The following is a 21,155-nucleotide window of genomic DNA, read 5'->3' on the forward strand; positions in this document are numbered from 1 at the left end:
GTAAGAGCTAGCCAATAAGAGGCTGGAACTAATGGGCCAAGCAGTGTTTAAAAGAATACAGTTTCCGTGTAATTATTTCGGGTAAAGCTAGCTGGGTTGCAGGACACAGCCCCGCCGTTCATATTACAACAAGCAGTGGAGGAGTGTTTCCCTTACTCCACAACCTCTCTAGCATAAGTTGTCATCAGTGTTTTTGATCATGACCATTCTTACAGATGTAAGATGGTATCTCAAAGTTGTTTTGATTTGCATTTCTCTGATGGCTAAGAATGTTGAGCATTTCCTTAAGTGTCTTTTGGCCATTTGAGATTCTTCTGTTGAGAATTCTGTTTAGATATGTATGCTATTTTTTTTAAATTGGATTATTTGGTAGTTTGATGTCTACTTTCTTGAGTTCTTTATGTATTTTGGAGATCAGCCCTCTGTCTGATATGGGGTCAGTAAAGATCTTTTCCCATTCTGTAAGCTTCCATTTTGTCTTGCTGATCATGTCTTTTGCTTTATAGAAGCTTCTCAATTTCAGGAGGTCCCAGTTATTCATTGTTGCTTTCAGTGTCTGTGCTATTGTTGTTATGTTTAGGAAGTAGTCTCCTGTGCCAATGTGATCAAGGGTACTTCCCACTTTCTCTTCTATGAGGTTCAGTGTGGTTGAATTTCTGTTGAGGTCTTTGATCCATTTGGATTTGAGTTTTGTGCGTGGAAATGTATGGATCTCTTTGCATTCTTCTACAGGTTGATATACATTTATACCAGCACCATTTGTTGAATATGCTTCCTTTTTTCCATTTTATGTTTTTAGCTTCTTTCTCAAAAGTCAGGACTTCATAAGTGTGTGGGTTAATATCAGGGTCTTCCATTTGATTCCATTGGACTACCTGTCTGTTTTTATGCCAATATCAAGCTGTTTTCATTACTGTAGCTCTATAATAGAGCTTGAAGTCAGGGATTGTGATACCTCTAGATGCTCCTTTATTGTACAGGGTTGTTTTAGTTATACTGGGTGTTTTGTTTTTCCATATAAAATTTAGTATTGTTCTTTTGAGGTCTGTGAAGATTTGTGCTTAGATTTTGATGGGTATTTCACTGAATCTGTATATTGTTTTTGGTAAGATTGCCATTTTACTATGTTAATCCTACTTATCCATGAGCATGGGAGATCTTTCCATTTTCTGATATTCTCTTCATTTCATTCTGCAAAGACTTAAAGTTCTTGTCATGCAGGTCTTTCACTTGTTTGATTGGAGTTATCCCAAGATATTTTATGTTGTCTGTGACTATTGTGAAGGGTGATGTTTCTCTGATAGCTTTCTCAGCTCCTTTATCATCTGTATATAGCAGGGCTACTGATTTTTTTTAGTTAATTTTGTATCCTGCCACATTACTGAAGGTGTTTACCAGCTGTGGGAGCTCCCTGGTAGAATTTTTGGGATCACCGTATCATCAGCAAATAGCCAAAGTTTGACTTCTTTCTTTCCAATTTGAATCCCCTCAATCTCCTTTTGTTGTCTTATTGTTCTAGCTAGAACTTCAAATACTATGTTGAATAGATATGGAGAGAGTGGACAACTTTGTCTTGCTCCTGATTTTAGTGGAATCACTTTGAGTTTCTCTCCATTTAGTTTGCTGTTGGCTGTTGGCTTGCTGTATTGCCTTTATTATGTGTAGGAATGTTCCTTGTATCCCTGATCTCTCCAGGATCTTTATCATGAAGGGGAGTTGAATTTTGTTGAAGGCTTTTTTCAGCATCTAATGAGATGATCATATTTTTTTTTCAGTTTATTTATATGGTGGATTGTATTGACAGATTTTTGTATGTTGAACCATCCCTGCATCTCTGGGATGAAGCTTACTTGATCACGTGGATGATTTTTCTGATGTGTTCTCGGATTCAGTTTGCAAGTATTTATTGAGTATTTTTGCATGAATGTTTATGAGCGAGAATGGTCTGTAATTTTCTTAATTGAGTCTTTGTGTGGTTTGGGTACCAGGGTAACTGTACCCTCATAAAAAGCATTTGGCAGTGTTTCTTCTACTTCTATTATGTGGAACAATTTGAGTGGGTATCAGTATTAGCTCTTCTTTGAAATTCTGGTAAAATTCTGTGCTGAAATCATCTGGCCCTGTGTTGTTTTTGTTTTGTTTTGTTTTGGTTTGGAGGCTTTTGATGACTGTTTCTATTTCCTTATGGGTTATAGGTCTATTTAATTTGTTTATCTGTTCTTGATTTAATTTTGGTATGTGGTACTTATCCAGAAAATTGCCCATTTCCTTTAAATTTTCCAATTTTGTGGAGTACAGATTTTTGAAGTATGACCTGATGATTCTCTGGATTTCCTCCATGTCTGTTAATATGTCCCCCTTTTCATTTCTGATTTTGTAAATTTGGATATTCTTTCTCTGACTTTTAGTCAGTTTGGATGAAGGTGTGTCGATCTTGTTGATCTTCTCAAAGAACCAACTCTTTGTTTCGTTGATTCTTTGTATTTTTTCTTTGCCTCTATTTTATTGATTTAAGCTCTCATTTTAATTATTTCCTGCCATCTATTCCTACCAGGTGAGTTTGCTTCTTTTTGTTCTAGAGCTTTCAGGTGTTCTGTTAATTTGCTAGTATGAGATTTCTGCAACTTCTTTATTTAGTCATTTAGTGCTATGAACTTTGCTCTTAGCATTGCTTTCATTGTGTCTCATAAGTTTGGATATGTTGTATGGTCATTTTCATTGAATTTTAGGAAATCTTTATTTTTTTCTTTATTTCTTTCTTGACCCAGCAGTGATTCAGTTGAGCACTGTTCAATTTCCATGTGTTTGTGGGTTTTCTGAAATTAGTGTTGTTGTTGAATTCTAACTTTAAGCCATGGTGACCTGATAAGACATGAGGTTATTCCAAGTTTTTTTTGTATCCGTTGAAGTTTGCTTTGTTACTGAGTATGTGGTCAATTTTTGAGAATGTTTCAGGAGGTGCTGAGAAGAAGGTACATTCTTTTGTGTTTGTGTGGAATGTTCTATATGTGTCTGTTAAGTCCATTTGACTCATAACACAGTTCCCTTTTTCCTCTGTTAACTTTCTGTCTGGCAGACCTGTCCAGTGGTGAGGGTGAGGTGTTGAAGTCTCCCACTATTAGTGTGTGTGACTTAATGTGTGATTTAAGCTTTAGTAACAGTTCTTTTACAAATGTGGATGCCCATATATTTAGGGTATAGATGTTCAGAATTGAGACTTCTTGATGAATTTTTCCTGTGATGAATATGAAATATCCTTCTTCATCTCTTCTGATTGATTTTTGTTTGAAGCCTATTTTGTTAGATATCAGAATAGCCACACCTGCTTGTTTCTTAGGTCCATTTGATTGGTAAATCTTTTCCCAACCCTTTACTCTGAGACAATGTCTGTCTTTGAGGTTGAGGTGTGTTTCTTATATGCAGAATGATGGATTTATATTAAGGGATATTAGTGACCAGTGATCGCTACTTCCTGTTGTTTTTGCTCTTGGTGGTGGCATTGTGTGTGCGTTTCTCTTCTTTGGGATTTGTTGCTGTGAGATCATCTATTGCCTGTGTTTTTGTGGATGCAGCTGACTTCCTTGGGTTGGAGTTTTCCTTCTAGTACTTTGTGTAGGGCTGGATTTGTGGATCGGTATTATTTAAATCTGGTTTTGTCATGGAATATCTTGAAAGTTTTTCTGGGTATAGTAGTCTGAGCTGGCATCTGTGGTCATTTAGTGTCTGCATATCACCTGTCCAGTATCTTCTGGATTTCATTGTTCCATTGAAAAGTCGGATATAAATTTGATAGGTCTGCCTCCTTTATGTATTATTTGACCTATGTTCCTTTGCAGCTCTTAATATTCTATCTTTATTCTGTATGTTTAGTGTTTTGATTATTATATGATGAGGGGACTTTTTTTTTCTTTTTTTGACCTAGTCCATTTGGTGTTCTGTAGGTTTCTTCTATTTTCATTGGCATGTCTTTCTTTAGGTTGAGAAATTTTTCTTCTATGATTTTGTTGAATACATTTTCTATGCCTTCAGGTGCAGGCAGACCAGAGTCACTAGTGATCTCTCCTCCAGGTGCAGGCCGGGGCTGGGGTTCTAGTGGTCGCTGCAGTGGTGGGGTATCTCGCACAGAGGATGGCAGTGGATACTGGCTGGAGTGACACAGATGCTCTTCTACAGAGGAACTTCTTATGATAGTCTCTGGAAGTCACCGCTCCCAGCAGCCACCCACCTCTGACGGTCCTGGCAGGGTCACTCACCCACCTCTGATGAGGTTGCTTGCTAGCCTCTAAGGCTCCCAGTGATTGTTTGCCCACCTTTGGTGTTCCCAGCAGTTCATATTCTCCCTCCCCTCCTCCCACTTTTGACAAGAAACGAGGTCTGGCTTCAAAATCACAAGCTCCTCCCTCTACCTCCCAAGTGATGGGATTACAGATGGACAACACCATGATGAGCTGGAGATAACATTTCTGTGTGTGATTATCTACATTTTAAAGACAGCAAACAGTTTTGTGCCAGTTCATATCAGGTTTTGCTGCCAAACTAGTCATAAAAGTAATTTTTCAGTTCTAATCTGTTTGGCTTTCGAAGTTACAAATTAAAGATCTTGTCTGAATTCAGTTGCAGATTTATATGATCATGCATTTGTATATGTAGCACTTTCACTAAAGAAAAGGTACTGAGCATCCAGGCAGCAAAGAAATCTGTTCATCACAAAAAGTACAGGAATTATTGATGTAACCTTGACTGTGGATGGTGTCCCTCAGGCTGTGAGATACATATTCTTTCACTAAACGTGGGGAGGACAGTAGCCTAGGAATCAGTCTGAGTCTGGATGATTCTCGCTGACGTGAGTGTCACCCTCTGGCAGGCTGATCCATACTCAATTTAAAGTAGGAGTCAAAGGTTTGAGCTCAAGCCTGATGAGCATGCAGGAGGACTGATTAGAACTTTACCTCTGTAACAAAGCTGTATAACTTCCCTAACTGTAGTCTTTACTTAGCTCATTTCAAAACTCTTTCTTCTTGTCTGACAACTGAGTTAGTGCAAGAGGCAAGTGTATGAGACTTTTGCGCAAAGACATTTGGAAATTGTGGGATTCATTTCACAGGCCCGGCCGTCTGCAGGAAGGGCGAGAGAAATCTTCACAGGTCGTAAACCCTTGGGATAAGGGTTTACGAACGTTAATAAGTGGCAGTCCCTTTACTTTAACTAAGTTTTAAAATGACATTTGTTTAGTGAGCTGTGCGTGCACACATGTGTGCAATGCATACATGTACGTCGGAGGATAACTCACAGGGCGCAGTTTTTTCTTCCTCTCACTTGAGGTCCAGGGACTGAACTCAGGGCTGGCATCAAGTGTCTTGGAGTTATCTCACTGCCTCTAGTTAATATTTTCAAGATTAAGAAACAAAGTAGCCAGTACCATGTCATGGGATTGGAACATGACCACGAAAATGCTTCTGCTGGATGATTAGAAAGTCATTTTAGTAAAATGAATAAAAACCAAAAAAATCCCCAGAGAACATAGTTTCCATAGAAATAAAGCCAACAGTCACTGTTACCCAATAGCAAAAGGATGGGGGGCGGGAAATTCACTCATATCAAAAGTCCTTGTGAAAGTAAACCCACAAGGTAGTTTTACATCCACACCAACAAGAAAGTCCTGATGCTGTTTTACCCGAGTCTGCTCCTCTCAAATGCACTTCATTTCCATTTTCAAGGCCAGGGATAGGCAGAGCAGAAAGGTAAGATTTTTCTGAGGGTGGGACCAGTACACAGATCTGCTATACGGGGCTGGAGAGATGGCTCAGCAGTTAAGAGCACTGGCTGCTCTTCCGGAGGTCCTGAGTTTAATTCCCAGCAACCACACAGTGGCTCCAAACCATCTGTAATGAGATCTGGTGCCCTCTTCTAGCCTGCAGGTACATGCAGGTAAAACACTCACTGTATACATAATAAATAAATAAATAAATAAATAAATAAATAAACAAACAAACAAATAAATCTTTGGGGAAAAAAGGATCTTCTGTACCTCTGTTTCCTTCCGTCTGTCTGCTCCTTCCCCACCTTCACTCCATCCTTGCTCAGCCCCATACTCTATGTCTTAGTTAGGGTTTAGTCCATTATCACCATGGCAGGGTGTATGGCAGCATGTAGGCAGACGTGGTGCTGGAGAAGGAGCTGGGAGTTCCTTCATCTTGACTTCCAGATAACAGGAAGACACTGGGTGTGGCTTGAGCATATATGAGACCTCAAGGCCTGCCTCCACAGTTGACACATTTGCTCCAACAAAGTCACACCTCCTGATGGTTCCACTCCCTTTGGGGCCCATTTTCTTTAAACCAGCACACTCTGCAGATACTCACAGGGCATAGTCTAATGCAATTTGGCTAAAGGGTTTTGCTCTTGGAAAACTAACTTGCTTCTATATATCTGATTTTTCTGGAAAAAACTGATCAAAACCACATTCTATTGTAATAAATACTAATGCATATGTTACCTTTATATCCTTGTTCTGTCTCCCTGAGATCAATTTTGGTAATTGGTTTGAAATCAGTGTCCCATAATCTTATACAGCCGTCTCGCCCACCAGTAGCAAAGCCTTCTTCACAAGCATACATGCTAAAGATTCCAGCCTGTCAATTAGAAGAGGTAACATTCAATCCTGCAATCTCTATAAATGCCACCATTGCTGAATCGTGATGATTAAGAACAGAACAAAACAAAACAAAAGCAGATGCTGTGTTTTCTGTTGACATCTGACAGCAGATCAACACACCTCATGTCAGCTGGATCACTAAAATTATAGCCGCCACCAGGATGCAAAGTAATTCCATTAACACAGCTAATTTGATAAGAGTGTCATCCCCACTGCCCAAAACGCCACTTATGAGTAGCTTGGTTGAAGCGGATACAGCCTCAAACTCCCGCGTATGACAAACGAGCCTTCTAAAACAAAGACATGACAAAGGTGCCCCATTTCAGTTCTGAAGTAACCCAATAGAGGCACAGACTGAGGGCACAAATGCTACCCCCTTGACAAGTGTTGAGGTGTCAACCGCTCAGGATGGGATTACTCCTGACAAACTGAAAAGCACAAATAGCATCGTTCAGCGTGTTGTACATTATGGGATGACTCCCTTTTCATGTCTAAAACACTTGGAATCTTAAAGTTTGAAAACTGTTTTACTTGATTTATTCAAAGCTGTTACTACTGCATTGTGTCAACAAAATATCCAGTGTAAAGAGAGATGTTGTGGGAAATCCTTCAGCCAATAGTCTTTTAGGTTCCAGCCCATTTGGGGCATGGTCTGACATACTATAAGCACAAACAAAAAGTGCATTTGGACTTTTTTTGCTGCTGGGTTTGGTTCCCAGCTTCCAGTGCACACAGAGGACCATGGATGGCTACCCTTACTGTGAGTTTTGTCCCCAAATAAATAAATGTTTGTTATACTGATTCCGGGTTAATAACGCCTACAGAGAATCTGATGACCGAGGCAGCTCATTCAATGGATGAAAACAAACTTGACCTTCTATTGTTTTAAGAGTGGTTTGGCAATCAAGCCAAGAAAAATAATGGAAAGAAACCTTGAAAGAATCCAAACTGTTTCACTGAGCTCAGTTTTCTTTATGCTAAGAGTAATGAGGTCTAGGGAAGAAGATTAATGACAGAGGACTTGCCTCGTGTGTAAGGCTCTGGGTTCAATTCCCAGCACTAAAAAATAAAGTACTGGGGAATAAACTTGAAGATATTAAGATAAAGCATTTTTATCCTACTTCTATTGTACCTTTTGTGTGCTAGGGACTGCACCCTGGTCTTCTGTGAGGGGAGAAAGTGCTCATAACCACGGAGCCAGGTCTCTAGTCCTTATACTTATTATCTTAAACAAAAACACAAAACTTGACATTGATGCAATACTCGCGGAGTACACAGTAAATATTGACTGCTATGGGCCCTTTTCTCTGATTTCCCTCGTCTCCATTTTCATCGTGTCATCTGTAGTCATCATTTTCCTCTGTGTCAAAAGGCAGCAAAGAGCTAAGAAGCAAAGTCTGCCCTTGTTTTCACAGAGCACGGAGAGAATGGTCATTAGTGGCACCCACTTTTCTGAGCAATATAACACTAACCGAGTTGATGCTCCAGCACTTCGGCAGATAGAGGACACTCTCCTCACCACCTAGTGCAAACCCAGCATCCATCCACATCCCATCTAGTCTAGCTACCTGCCTTAAAGTGGAGGCAACGATGACAATCAGCCTGAACCCAGGGAAGCAGGCTGTGACGCTAACAATATCCTAGGCTGTAATTTAAGAAGGGATCATAGGCTCTAGTCTTGTATCAAACTACTTCTGAAGAATAGGGCTAATCAATCAATTAATAGTTAAGGCAAAGACTGATTTGGTAAGTTTTTCTTTCAGGTAGCAAAAGCAACTTGAGAAATCTTCATGGATTGCTTACAACTGTGTGGTGACGTCTTCTGACTATAAAGCAGAGGGAAGAAAGAGGAGAAGTGTGGCCCTATCGTACTCAACATGCCACCTCGAAGCTCCATCCAGCGATACTCACACTGTGTGCCCCTTGAATGGTTCGGACCAGGGTGAGCCCTTTCCAGACGTAGATGTCCCCGTTTAAAGCACCAGAGTATGTGATGTCGTCTTTGGCACAGGCAAGGCAAAGGATAGTCTGAAGATCTCCTGTTTTGCCAAATATCCCTCTTTTTGCAGTCAGGGCATTTCCACACAATGTCCAAAACTATGGAGTAATAAAAAATACATCCCAAAATAGAGTACAATATTTATCATTGATATTCTCAGGAATTTCTCAAGATAATACTTTATCTGAACTAAACATACATAAATTGTGTCTTGGTGAAAGTGGGCAACCACGAAACATTTCTGCATACCTCTAGAAGCATGAGAAAAACCAATAATAAATTTTTTAAAGTTTAAAAGCTCCGAAATTTCAAAACTTTAATGTTGAATGACATTATAGAAGATGACTTCAGTGTTCACAGAATGTAATTGGGGGAGTCACACTTTGTTTACTCTTTTATCAATTGAGTATAGATTTATTGTAGAAAGGTTCAGAAATATAGATAAGTGTAGGAAGGAAGCCAAGTGTGGCAGCACATGCCTGTAATCTCACACTTGGGAAGCAGAGGTAGGAGGACCATTGCACACTGGAGACTAGCCCATGCTACATAGCAACTTCCAGGCTAGCCAGAGCTATATAACAAGAGCCTGAATAAAACATGGAGCATATATGTGTGTGTGCGTGTGTGTGTGTGTGTGCATGCACATACACGCACACACACTTTAGCACATTACATAAAGTAAAACTGAGATTAGGAATAACTTCTCAATACCATAACAATATATCATCTAACCTTTTGCTTGTTGGTTTGTTTGTTTTGAGACAGGGTTTATCTGTGTAGCCCCTGATGTCCTGGAACTCATTCGGTAGACCAGGCTGACTTGGACCTCACAGAGATCTGATTGCCTCTGCTTCCTGAGTGCTGGGATTCAAGGGGCTTATAACCACCGCCCAACATTCAACTAGTCATTTTAATATGTATATGTCTGTTTTAAAAATTGCTTTCTAGACTGGTTGGTGAATTTGGTTAAAGCACGGTGCCAATAAAAATAATTGCTTTCTAAGCAAAGTGTTACAATTTTTTACCGTAGCATTGTTCACAAATGCTTCTAAATACAAATGGTATTTTCATAAAGTCGAATATCACCCAGACGTCTCCATTTTACTTGCAGAGATCATGTGGAAGATGGCAAGCACAATGCTTGAACCATTTGTAGATAACAGAAGGGACATGCCCATGGTTAAACAGAAACCCAGTACTTTCCCTTGGTGCAGTTTCTGTTGTATGAACTGGCCTAACTTTGGTGCCATTACACAGCCCTCATGGTCTCCAGATGCTTTCCACATCTGTTGTTTAACCTCACAAATCGCGTGAGCATAGGTTAAGACAGATTCTGTTACTGTTTCCATATGGGAGGGAGGGAAAGCAGGCAGAAGTACTTTGCTGAAGACGCAGATTCCTGTAAGGTTTCTACATGAGGAGCCGCGGAAACGTTGGCCGCCGCTTTGAGAGCTCCACACAGAGAAAGGGGACATGTGAAACACAAGCAAGGATTTCGTGACTGCACATTCAGATTCTGCTCAAGAGGCAGGGCCAATGGGAAGCTACAGGAATCAGGTTACAAAACATGGCATGAGCAAGAATGGGATTCATGGTGAGCAAGAAATTGCATCGCCCTCAGAAGAGCAAGATTAGCTGTGAGGGCCAGGAACGTATGAAAGAAAAAGCAGTGTCTGCTCTAAGATGTTGTGTCTGTGCCTGCAGGGGAGGAGACGGTGGCCCTTCAGAGCGCAGTACCGAGGGACTGGCCCATACAGTCCTGCGCTGATGGCACCAGCACGACGGTGGTGGGAATGAACTCGGGCAGACACACCATGGCAAAGATGAGAGCATGTGTCCAACTATTTGCAATGCTCAGATGAGCAAAACACAACATTTCTTTGGGCAGTATTTTTGCAAAAAGGTATAGAAATAAGTACAAAAGGAATGAAGAAATTTGGAAAAAACTAATTAGGTACAACATTTGGGGACGCTAACATCTTAAATGTGCACTTGGACACAGATGATCATCGCATGCCAGAGAAGTTAGATCCATGGTGACACCCAGACAGACATTCCCCTCCTCGTTGTGCTTTCTCGTGTGTGAAGATGGGATGGAGAGAAGCTCTTTTGTCTCTTGACGTGAGACATGGATCTCTGGCATGAGCTAAATATTTCTACATGGCAACCATCAAAGACATAGATCATTGTCCCGAGACTGGCTGAACAAAGACTGTTCTGACAAACCAGAGGGTTTTAACACTTACATAAAACATTTCAAACCATCAAATGACTCTCTTAAAAGGCATATATAAATGCCAGGAAAAGTAAGAGATATTTCTGGGAAAAAAGAGAATACTTAATAGATTTTCTTTTTTTGAGAACTATTTCATCTAGCAAACAGCAGTACCACGAAATGAGGAGACATTGTTTATTCTCCTGTTTCCTCTGGCAGATTGTAATACAAACCTTGTTAGTACAGGCGGGTACTCTGGAGTTTATCTGGCCCTAGAGAGTCTCCCAGGTCCTTTCAGCCTACAATGAGAGACCTCAGAAGGCTCAACATTACCCACAATCTGTAGGCTTATTAGCTGTGTAACCAATGAAGCAGACACTACCCAACTGCTTTGTTTATGGGCATTCATTTCCAATGACCATATTCTCTAACATGATAAACCATGAAACTTACAAAACCAGGCATGATTTTATGCTGGCTACAGAAACTTTGCACCAGAGGCTTTCTTGACATACTGCCTTTTACTCTCAATTTTTTAAAATTTTTAATTAATTAATTTTTTTCCCAGACCGATCAGGGTTTCCCCTCTTTCCCTTCTCTATCCCCAACTACCCCTCTTCCCTGTCCATCTAGTCTTCTTCCTTTCTCTCCAGAAAAGGGCCAGCCCACCATATGAGTCAATCAGCCATGGCATATCAAGTTGCAGTAAGACTAGGCACCTCCTCTCCTACTAAGGTTAAACTGGACAACCTAGTAGGAGGAAAGGGTCCCAAAAGGATTTAACAGAGTCAGAGACAGCCCCTGCCCCCACTGTTAAGAGTCCTACAAGACCAAGCTACACAACTGTAAGACATATGAGCAGAGGGCCTAGTCCCATCCAAGTTCTCTGGTTGGCGGTTCAGTCTCTGTGAACGCCGATGAGACCAGGTTAGTTGATTCTGTGGGTTTTCTTGTGGTGTCCTTGGCCTCTCTGACTTCCATTAACCTGTCCTCCTCTTCTACAGGATTCTACAAGGTCCGCCTAATGCAACTGTTTCCATCGGTTGCTAGGTAAAGCCTCTCTGATGACAACTAGACAAGAACTCAAGAAAATAACCATCAAAAACCAAACAATCCTTGGGGCTGGAGAGGTGGCTCAAATGTTAAGAGCACTGGATGCTCTTCCAGAGGTCCTGAGATCAATTTCCTGCAACCACATGGTAGCTCACAACCATCTAGTGCTCTCTTCTGGCGGTCAGGGATACATGCAGACAGACACTGTATGCATAATAAACAAATACATCTTAAAAAACAAAAACAAATAATCCAATTAAAAAATGGGGTACAGATCTAAACAGAATTCTCAACAGAGGAATCTCAAATGGGCGAGCTACATTTAAATGTTTAACATCCTTATCCATCAGGGAAATGCAAATCGAAATGACCGTGAGATTCCATCTTACACTTGTCAGAATAGCTAAGATCAAAAACAGAAGTGATAGCTCATGCTGGTGAGGATGTGGAGCAAGGGGAACACTCCTTTATCGCTGGCGGGAGTGCAAACTTGTACAGCCACTTTAGAAATCAATAAGGTGGTTCCTCAGAAAACTGGCAATCAACCTACCTCAAGATCTGCTTATACCACTCCGGGGTATACACCCAAAGGATGCTAAGATCCGCTTACACCACTTTTGGGTATACACCCAAGGGATGCTCTACCATACCATAAGGGCACTTGCTCAGCTGCGTTTGCAGCAGTTTTATGAGTAATAGCCAGGAACTGGAAACAGCCCAGGTGTCTCTCGAGTGAAGAATGGATGAAGAAAAGGCGGTCCATGTACGCAATGAAGTATCACTCATATATTTAAAAATGACGTCATGAAATTTGCTGGCAAATGGATGGAGCTAGGAAAGATCATCCTGAGTGAGTAACCCAGACCCAGAAAGACAAATACGGTGTGTCCTCGCTTGTACATGACTTCTAGGCATAAAGTAAAGGATAACCATGCTACAATCCAAGAGACCCAAAGAAACCAGGCAACCAGGAGGGCTCAAGGTAGGGGAGGCGGACACATGAATCTTACTGTGGAGGGGAAATAGAATAGGGGGATGGAGGTGGGGGTGGGTTCTGGATGGGGGGGATGGGAACAGGAAGGATCAGGTAGGGGGAGGATGGAGGGAGAGACAACTGGAATCAGGGGCAGCTCTGTGATGAGCTAGAAACCTGGTACGATGGAGACTCCTGGGAGTCTATGAGTTCTAAGACTTCTGGTAACGAGGAATACAGAGCCTAAACCGACCATGTCCTGAATCCAGGCAAGGCTTCCAGTGGTGGGACATCAACCCACATAACCTTTGACCTACAATTTGCCTTGCCTACAAGGGGTACTGGGTTAAAGGTAGTGCAGAAATTATGGGAGTGTCCAACCAATAAAGGGTGTAGCTTGAAACTCACACCATGAGAGGGAGCCCAACCCTGACACTGTCTGGAGGACCAGGACCCAGAGGCTGGACAGCCCAGAGACCTAGGATAGAACCAAACATGACTGGCAAAAAAAGTCAATGAAATTATTCCTAATGAGATCTTGTTAAACTCACAGATTGTTGCCTGCTCTTCTAACTGGAACCATGCTCCATTAACTCGGGGTTTAGGCAGAAGAGATGACTCAGAAAGCAACAGCGTGTTGCTGTTGGCGAAGACATGAGTTTGGTTCCTAGCATCTACACACACCAGCGGGTCACACTCACCTGGAATTCCAGTCCCAGGGATCCAGTGCCTTTGTAGACACCTGATCCAACATCCAAAGACACACAAATACACATAGTTAAAACGAATAAATCTTTAAAAAACTGATTTGATTTGTTGTAGATTTATGTCTAAGCAGAACTAATAAGGGGATGGCTGCAGATATGCTCAGGTTCTTCTGCTTCCGTACACATGTGCATTTGTCTTAGGAGAAAGCATCTATGCCCACTGGACTAGTGTGCAGGGTAAGGAGCTCTTAGTGTTTCCAACACAGTGCTAGGGTTTCATCTGTCTCTTCGTGGAGCTGATTAAAAGTTAAGGCAGCATGAAAGGAAACAGAGAGGATTCTGGGGAACGCTTTCATTGGGCAGCTCATTCTAATGAATTCAGTAAATGTAGGTTTGGGAGAAAAGTTAAGCTGTAAGATTGACCATGGAAGAGGCAACTTTCAATAGGGATCTGTGTTTGAATCTTACGTCCGCCAGCATTTTGGCCATTTTAGAAAATGGAGAAGGAAGGGAACGTTATTGTGGCCTTATTGGTTCCATACAGCATTCAGTGTAACTCTTGAAGAATTCTGGAAGTACATAGTTTGGGGGCAAGAGGGATGGAGTTAGCCTTGAGGAGATTATGCTCTCCCAACTAGAACATGTACATATACAAAAAAGGGGGCAAAGTAAGCAGTACCTGTTATCTCAGAATAACTCACAGATAAAATATAAAAGGGAAAAGTTTGAAAGCATCCACTAACTCTACCCAGAGACATTTGGTGATGGTATTTCCTAAACAAAAATGTATTTAAGGATGTAGAGTTTCCTCTGGGTCTGAGGACCCCAGCAGGGCTCCAGGCTGCCGCATGCCTCAATCCAGGAATCGTTTAAACCGGAGATCCCGCAATACCACGAAGAGAGGCTCACAAGCTCTGAGGAGGCCTTTTTAATAATATCTGTCTGTGGGGCAGGGTCGCAGACAGCTCTTTCAACTTAAGGGCTGGGGCGGGAGGTGCATTCCAAACTCAGAAAGACAAAGTCCATATTTTCTCTCATATGTGGAACCTAGATTTAAACTTTTATTTTTGTCTATGTGTACTGATGGGTCGTGAAACTAGAAAGGGGGTCATAAGAGGAGGAAAAGGTTAGGGAGGGCAGGTAAAATGAGCTGAAATCACAAACGGGAGTTTGGGGAGGAAGAGAACCAATAGAGTTGGCAGGAGGCATGGGTGGGGAAGGCTCTGTGGAAGGAAAGACTTAGAGCAAAGCATACTGATATACGGGAATGCCATAGTGAAATCCATACCTCTGCAGGAGCCAGAAGGAGACTAAACTTTCCCATGGCAAATACATTGGATATTTCCCAGTACTGGTAAATAACCATCTAAACCATGACTCGCAATCATACACAGCATCATAACAACGTAGCACGGTATATTTAAACCACCAAGGGTAACTGGGCAGTCTCCGGTTTTCTTCACCCTGGCTTTGCCATTGGAAAGTTACTCAGCACTGAGTCGGTTCTTGGTTCACATTCCTGGCAATTCACATGGGAGGAACTCCAAGTTATGAACTACTGGACCAGGGGGAGCAACATCTTTAGAGCTATCAACAAATACTGCCAGAGTTCTGGTCAGAAAGACTAAACTTATGTCTTCATAGTCAGGCTTAGGAGGGGCCCCTCACTGAATCTGCTTCAATAACAGATACAATGTAACCATGATTTTAACTTACTCAATTATTTTTAAATTCGTATTTTCTAAGAGTTAGCATCTATTGGCCAACACTGTTCCTATTTTTGTTGGTTATATATTCTATTTTTTCAGAAGTCTATATTTCAAGAATACACTAATATCTACTATGTTTGTCCTTTATACTTGCTAGTGTGTGGGTTTCCCCAGGAGAAGGGAAATACGGAATATATTTAACTATTTATAAATCTCTGCCTGCCAATGTTATCATTATAGTCTCTTTCTTCACTTGCATATAGAGAGAACTTTTGCATAGAGAACAGTTATACATTTACCTAGGTATTTCTTGTAGTGAGAGGAGTCCTCTAAGCCCTATAAGGCAATACTATTTTATAGAGGTGACCATTTAGGTGTTCTGTACACCGAGGCTGTGGGCCACACTGCAGCGATCCAAAGACATCTTTCCAACCACCAGACAGTGTTTTGCTGATACATTGAAATTTTGTAGTAAGGACAAAGATGGAATCTACCCAGATAGGTAGCTGTTCCTTTGGTCTGGTTTGTTCTGCCCCCTGGTGGGCTCTGTACAAATTGTAACTCTATAAAATCGGAACTAGACGGTGTTTGTGTCTGTGTGGAGAGGAGACAGCAGCATCAGCATTCCCACATGACCTCTCAGAAGCTCCTCCTCGCCAAACTACGCTTGCTCCAGCTGTTCTCTGGTCTGTCTGTGCCTTCCTGATTTGAAAGCAGTCATTTCTTTTACAACGCCCAGGAAACACTACGCTCCTCTAGTTACTGTATAGTCGTCTTAAATATTTTACACTTCAGTTTGGTTGGAATTTACTCTGTGTATAGTATGAGGTAATACAAAACTCTTCAGTCGACTATTTTTAGTACCCAGTGGTTAGAGACACTACTATATTCAAAATTGCCTTACAATTGTTTATTTCACTGCTTTAATTTTTTTTAAAGTACAGCATTTTAATTATAGTTTCTAATGTGCCTTATTAAATAGTACCTATTATTCCTCATTATTAGTTTTTAATAGTTTTTTAATTAGTTCATTTAATCCTAGTTATTAGTGATTAGCTATTTTCATTGTCTTATTTGTCCATCTGGACAGTAGTGTGTTTCGGAATCACAAAATGGTGGCAGGCAAGTGAAGCACCCAGCAGGCGGCTAAACAGGAAGCCTGGCTCACTACTAACCTGAAGTTGCAGAATGCGTCTAAGATTTCATGTTTTTAAACATCTGTATTGTTGGATGTGGTAGTGCACACCTTTAGCCCTAGTACTCAGGAGGCAGAGGCGGGCGGATCTCTGAGTTCAAGGCCAGCCTGTCTACAGAGTGAGTTCCAGGACAGCCAGGGCTACACAGAAAAACACTGCCTTAAAAGGGAGACAGGAGCTAGAGATAGATAGGTAGATAGGTAGATAGATAGATAGATAGATAGGTAGGTAGGTAGGTAGATAGATAGATAGATAGATAGATAGATAGATAGATAGATAGATAGATAGATAGATAGAGAGCAGGGGCTGGAGAGATGGCTCACCAGCCAAGAACACTGCCTGCTCTTCCAGCGTTCTCAGGTTCAATTCCCAGCACACACATGGCAGCTCACAACTGTCTCTTCCAGGGGATCTAACATCCTCACACAGATATATAAACAGGCAAAACACCAATGCACGTGAAATACAAACAAAAAATTACCTTAATCAACACCTAAAATTTTTTTCATGCAAGATACCCAACTTAAAGACACAAATAAAAAGGCTGCTGTACCTTTATATGTTTTACTCCGCAGGTGACCATTCTATTCGGCTGATATGGATCCCAGGAAATATCAAAAATCTGTCGAGAAATAGAACATTCTTCAGTGCAATCGCCAAGACTCTAACCCGTGTTAATGTGCCTGTGCAGGATGCAGACGGAGATCCTGGCTCTGCTCTGTCCTCATGGCTGCCACCTTCAGCCCAAACAGACGAGCTATCAACCTTAGTCACTGAGTGCAACTGTGTCACAGATTAGATTTTTCCATTTGTGAAAATAACTTTTGACAATTAGGGGAATCTTTTAAATCAATTTTTCTGTAACTCTTCACAATGCTGACAAAACACTTTGGAGAGAGCTTTTCCATAAAGATGAGAAGAATTACAAACAGTACATCTCACTTAAGAAAGCGTTTGATAGCTAGCTATGATCCAGCATGGGTGTTGTAATAGGAGCGGTGGGGCTGCACCCCAGCACCCCGGCCACCTGGCTAGCTTATGCCCTGAAATAACAACACACAATTGTATTCATTTAAACACTGCTTGGCCCATTATATCTACCCTCTTCTCGGCTAACTCTTGCACCTGGACTAGCCCATTTCTAATAATCCATGTAGCATCAGTCTTACCGGGAAAGATTCTAGCCTACATCCATCCTGGGTCTGGGCTTCATTGTGTGTGCCTCAGAGAGCAGAGCTCTCGCGTCCACCCGGGAGAGGGGAGCATGGCGTCTCTCTGAGCTCACTTCCTTTTCCTCCCAGTAATCTGATCTGTTTACTCCTCCCACCTATGTTTTAACCTATCAGGGCCAAGCAGTTTCTTTATTGCTTAACCAATGAAAACAACACATGGGCAAGTGCCCAGTCATAACAGAAGGTGAGAAAGGAGTCGTTTTCCCGGCACTCAATTATCCCAGCCCCTTAAACCATTCAATGTGCTTCTAAGAACTCTTCTATTTTCAGCTCTCCAAACATGGAAAACATACCAGCTAGCCTATTTTTCATTCTTTATGAGACAGTTTGCATGGAGTTCTAGTTCCATTTAGAAGACAGAAAATACTGCCTGCCAATATATTTTTTTTTTTTTATTTTTTGAGACAGGGTTTCTCCATAGCTTTTTGGTTCCTGTCCTGGAACTAGCTCTTGTAGACCAGGCTGGCCTCGAACTCACAGAGATCCGCCTGCCTCTGCCTGCTGAGTGCTGGGATTAAAGGCGTGCGCCACCACCGCCCGGCCCGCCTGCCAATCTTGAATACACGCTGTGGGCATAGGAGTGCAGTTACTGGCATTTAAACACAGATTCCAGGATGTTCGGATGCAGGTGGCCTATGGGTCACAGTCTATAAGGTGCCAATAGAAAGGAACAGGAAGCAAGTGCATTGTACAATATTCCCAAATAATTAATAGAAACATTATGCTTTTATTAATCTGCTCCTAACTATCAGATACGGCAGAGCAAAGGGGTAGTCACTAAGGTCAGATGAGCACGCCATGCGATAGTCGGTCGTGCTGGAAGAGAAAGCTCGACAATTGAAACTGAACAGCATTTAACTGAGCAGGGAATGATTTTGCCAAGCGGGCAGCCCTCAGGAGCCAGGAATCTCTGCTGTGCACATAGACAGGATGTACAGGCCAGCAAGGATCTGAGGTTTAAATGCTGCTTAGTGCTGGAGCTTGACGTGTGTCTTGTGTAGGAATGGATCTCTGCCTGTGATTGGCTATTGGTTACAAAAGGATGCTCGAAAATTAAGCTTTTGGTTTGTTTACCCTCCAAAGCGTAACTCATTCTCTATTCAGAGACTCAAGGTATAGAGGCAGCCGAATTTAGTCTAATAGAAACCCACAACCTGACAAAACACTTTACACATAAGCCAGGGAGGTATTATTTCTAAACAAATACCACCAATAAAGAATATTTTCAACTTTAATCTTCTATTTCCCCCCCCCCCCCCGCCAAGGTATCAGGTCAACAAGCCTGACATAAAACATATTAATTCAGGTTAGACCAGAAACGGAAGTAGTTAATCGCAGAATACTTGGCTGAAATACTGCCCTCTCAACAGAGCCAAATGTGGCATCACAATTTAGTTTACTGCACCTCAAATCCCCCTTTATGATCACTGGTCTAATCCAACTCACTACAGGGCCCAGGAGGCTGCCCTGAAGCTGTGAGGCAAAAGAAATCCTTCCTTTTATCTTCTTAGGTGTATTGTCACAGCAACAGAAAAAAACGACTAACACATTCATAGAAAGCCAGCTTCAATAAATTGCAAATCCATGAACGAGAACCCTAATGGCACTAGGTTACATATGCAGTTACAGTTAGGAACCAATAAGTCCTTTTCTAACACTTGATGTGAGTTCTACCAAGTCACTCCTGGGTCTTTGGAAGACTTGACGCTGGAAGGGAGTTTGCAACTACCTTGGGGTTCCTTTAGCTTACACATATACCACTAGAAACATTTTTTCAGAAGTCATACTAAGCAAGATAATGACTCTGATGCTTAATTAGGGCCTCATTATATACAGACAATTATAGAAAAATACAGAAAGAAGGTTAAGAAACAACAACAACAAAAAAGAGGCAATAAAGAAATCTGGTCTTTCAGTTGTGTAAGACCACAGGGAAATTTGTGTCTGATCAGTTACAGGTTATACCTCCTCATCCCTTACCTTGCCATCTGCGCCTACATGGAATTACCATTTCTGATCTCGCTAAATTTACTGTGATAAGCAGACCGTAGCTAACACTCAGCAGTAAAAAATCACAAATAAAATACAAACCCTTTTTTTTTTTGAAAGTGAGGAGATTATTGAAAGAAGGGGGAAGGAGAAGGAAGAGAGAAAGAGAAAAAGAGAAAGGAACAGAGAGAGACAGAGAGAGACAGAGAGACATGGACCAGTTTGCCTCTTCAGAAGAACAGCAGGAAAAAACTATTTTAATTTTTATTTTTTTATAAATTCTTATAATAATATTTTTATGAACGTTTTCTAACAACCATTTCCATGAATCAATGAATACATCTAAGCTACTATAATTTCAAATTCTTTTCTACTTTGAGTTTTTAAGAAGCCAAATGCCAGCACTGAAAACCTGCTTTGCTTATGAAAAACAGTAACAATAGTTAGCCACTGATCACAGGCAAATCATGCTTAGACGCTGAAAACGTAGGAGAAAAATCTATATGTGGCAGGTTTACTTTTAAAGACATAAAATGACAATGACTTTATAGTTCTGAATCCGCACTGTTCAATACCACAAAGCTCTTACCCGGTCAGAATGGCCAGTGGCTGAGGCCAGAAGTTTCCCCTTTCTCCAGTCCCAAATGCAGACTGTGTTTTTTGCATCCAATCCCACGGAGGCTAACCGCTTGATTAAAAAAAAATGAAGAAAGAATAATTTAATACTTGAAAGAGTGGGAAGCTTTCCTGTTATTCACACCCACTTTCAACAAATAGTTACTGATAATCCACGACTGACTAGGCATTGAACCACAACCCATGCTAATCCCAAGCCAAAGTCATCGCTGTAGCCGGATCACACAGACGCTTGAGTCTTGTAAGGTCACACTCATTTGGTTTTCGCTGCTGCATTCCAAACGTGCAGTCTGTGAAGTTACTGACAAGCCAGCTGAAGTTGTAGGAACACAGCTCGAAGGCAGGAATTAGTAATATTGAAACTTTTACTGCAGAGGATTGGAATGATGGCTCACACCTGTCAGCTCTGCCCCCAGTAGGCTGAGGCAGGAGATGTACAATTCCACAGCCAGCCTGGGATACTTAGTGAGTTGCAGACTACGAAAGACTACAGTGTGAAATCCTGTCTTCTAAAATAAATAAATTGGCACAGGATCTCACTCTAGCTCAGGCTGACTTAGAGTTCACTCTGCAGACCAGGCTGGCCTCAAATTCATGATGGTCCTCCCGCCTTAGCCTTCTGAAAGCTGATATTATACAGATGAGTCAAATACTTGTATACTCAAATTTTATCACATGGTACAAGATGAAGAGTCTGACAAAGACACTGTAGTAGTCTGAGTGTAATTGGCCCCCTAAGCTCAAAGGGAGGGGCACTATTAGGAAGGTGGTCTTGTTGAAGTAGGTGTGGC

General features: G+C 41.5%; 1 protein-coding gene across 3 annotated transcripts in view; it reads right to left on the bottom strand.

Moving 5' to 3' along the window:
* The window catches only part of Eml6 (echinoderm microtubule associated protein like 6), a 263,304-nt gene that overhangs the window by 126,710 nt on the left and 115,439 nt on the right, over positions 1-21,155 (bottom strand). For all 3 annotated transcript variants that reach the window (XM_026785058.1, XM_026785057.1, XM_026785056.1), the window contains exons 4-7: positions 20,318-20,416; positions 17,061-17,129; positions 8,567-8,752; positions 6,497-6,632 (exon numbers count right to left, since the gene is read on the bottom strand). In XM_026785058.1, coding sequence (XP_026640859.1) covers positions 6,497-6,632; positions 8,567-8,752; positions 17,061-17,129; positions 20,318-20,416 — 490 coding nt within the window. The remainder of the gene's footprint in view (positions 1-6,496; positions 6,633-8,566; positions 8,753-17,060; positions 17,130-20,317; positions 20,417-21,155) is intronic.

Source organism: Microtus ochrogaster, linkage group LG1 (genome assembly GCF_000317375.1).
Source record: "Microtus ochrogaster isolate Prairie Vole_2 linkage group LG1, MicOch1.0, whole genome shotgun sequence".
Classification (NCBI taxonomy): domain Eukaryota; kingdom Metazoa; phylum Chordata; class Mammalia; order Rodentia; family Cricetidae; genus Microtus; species Microtus ochrogaster.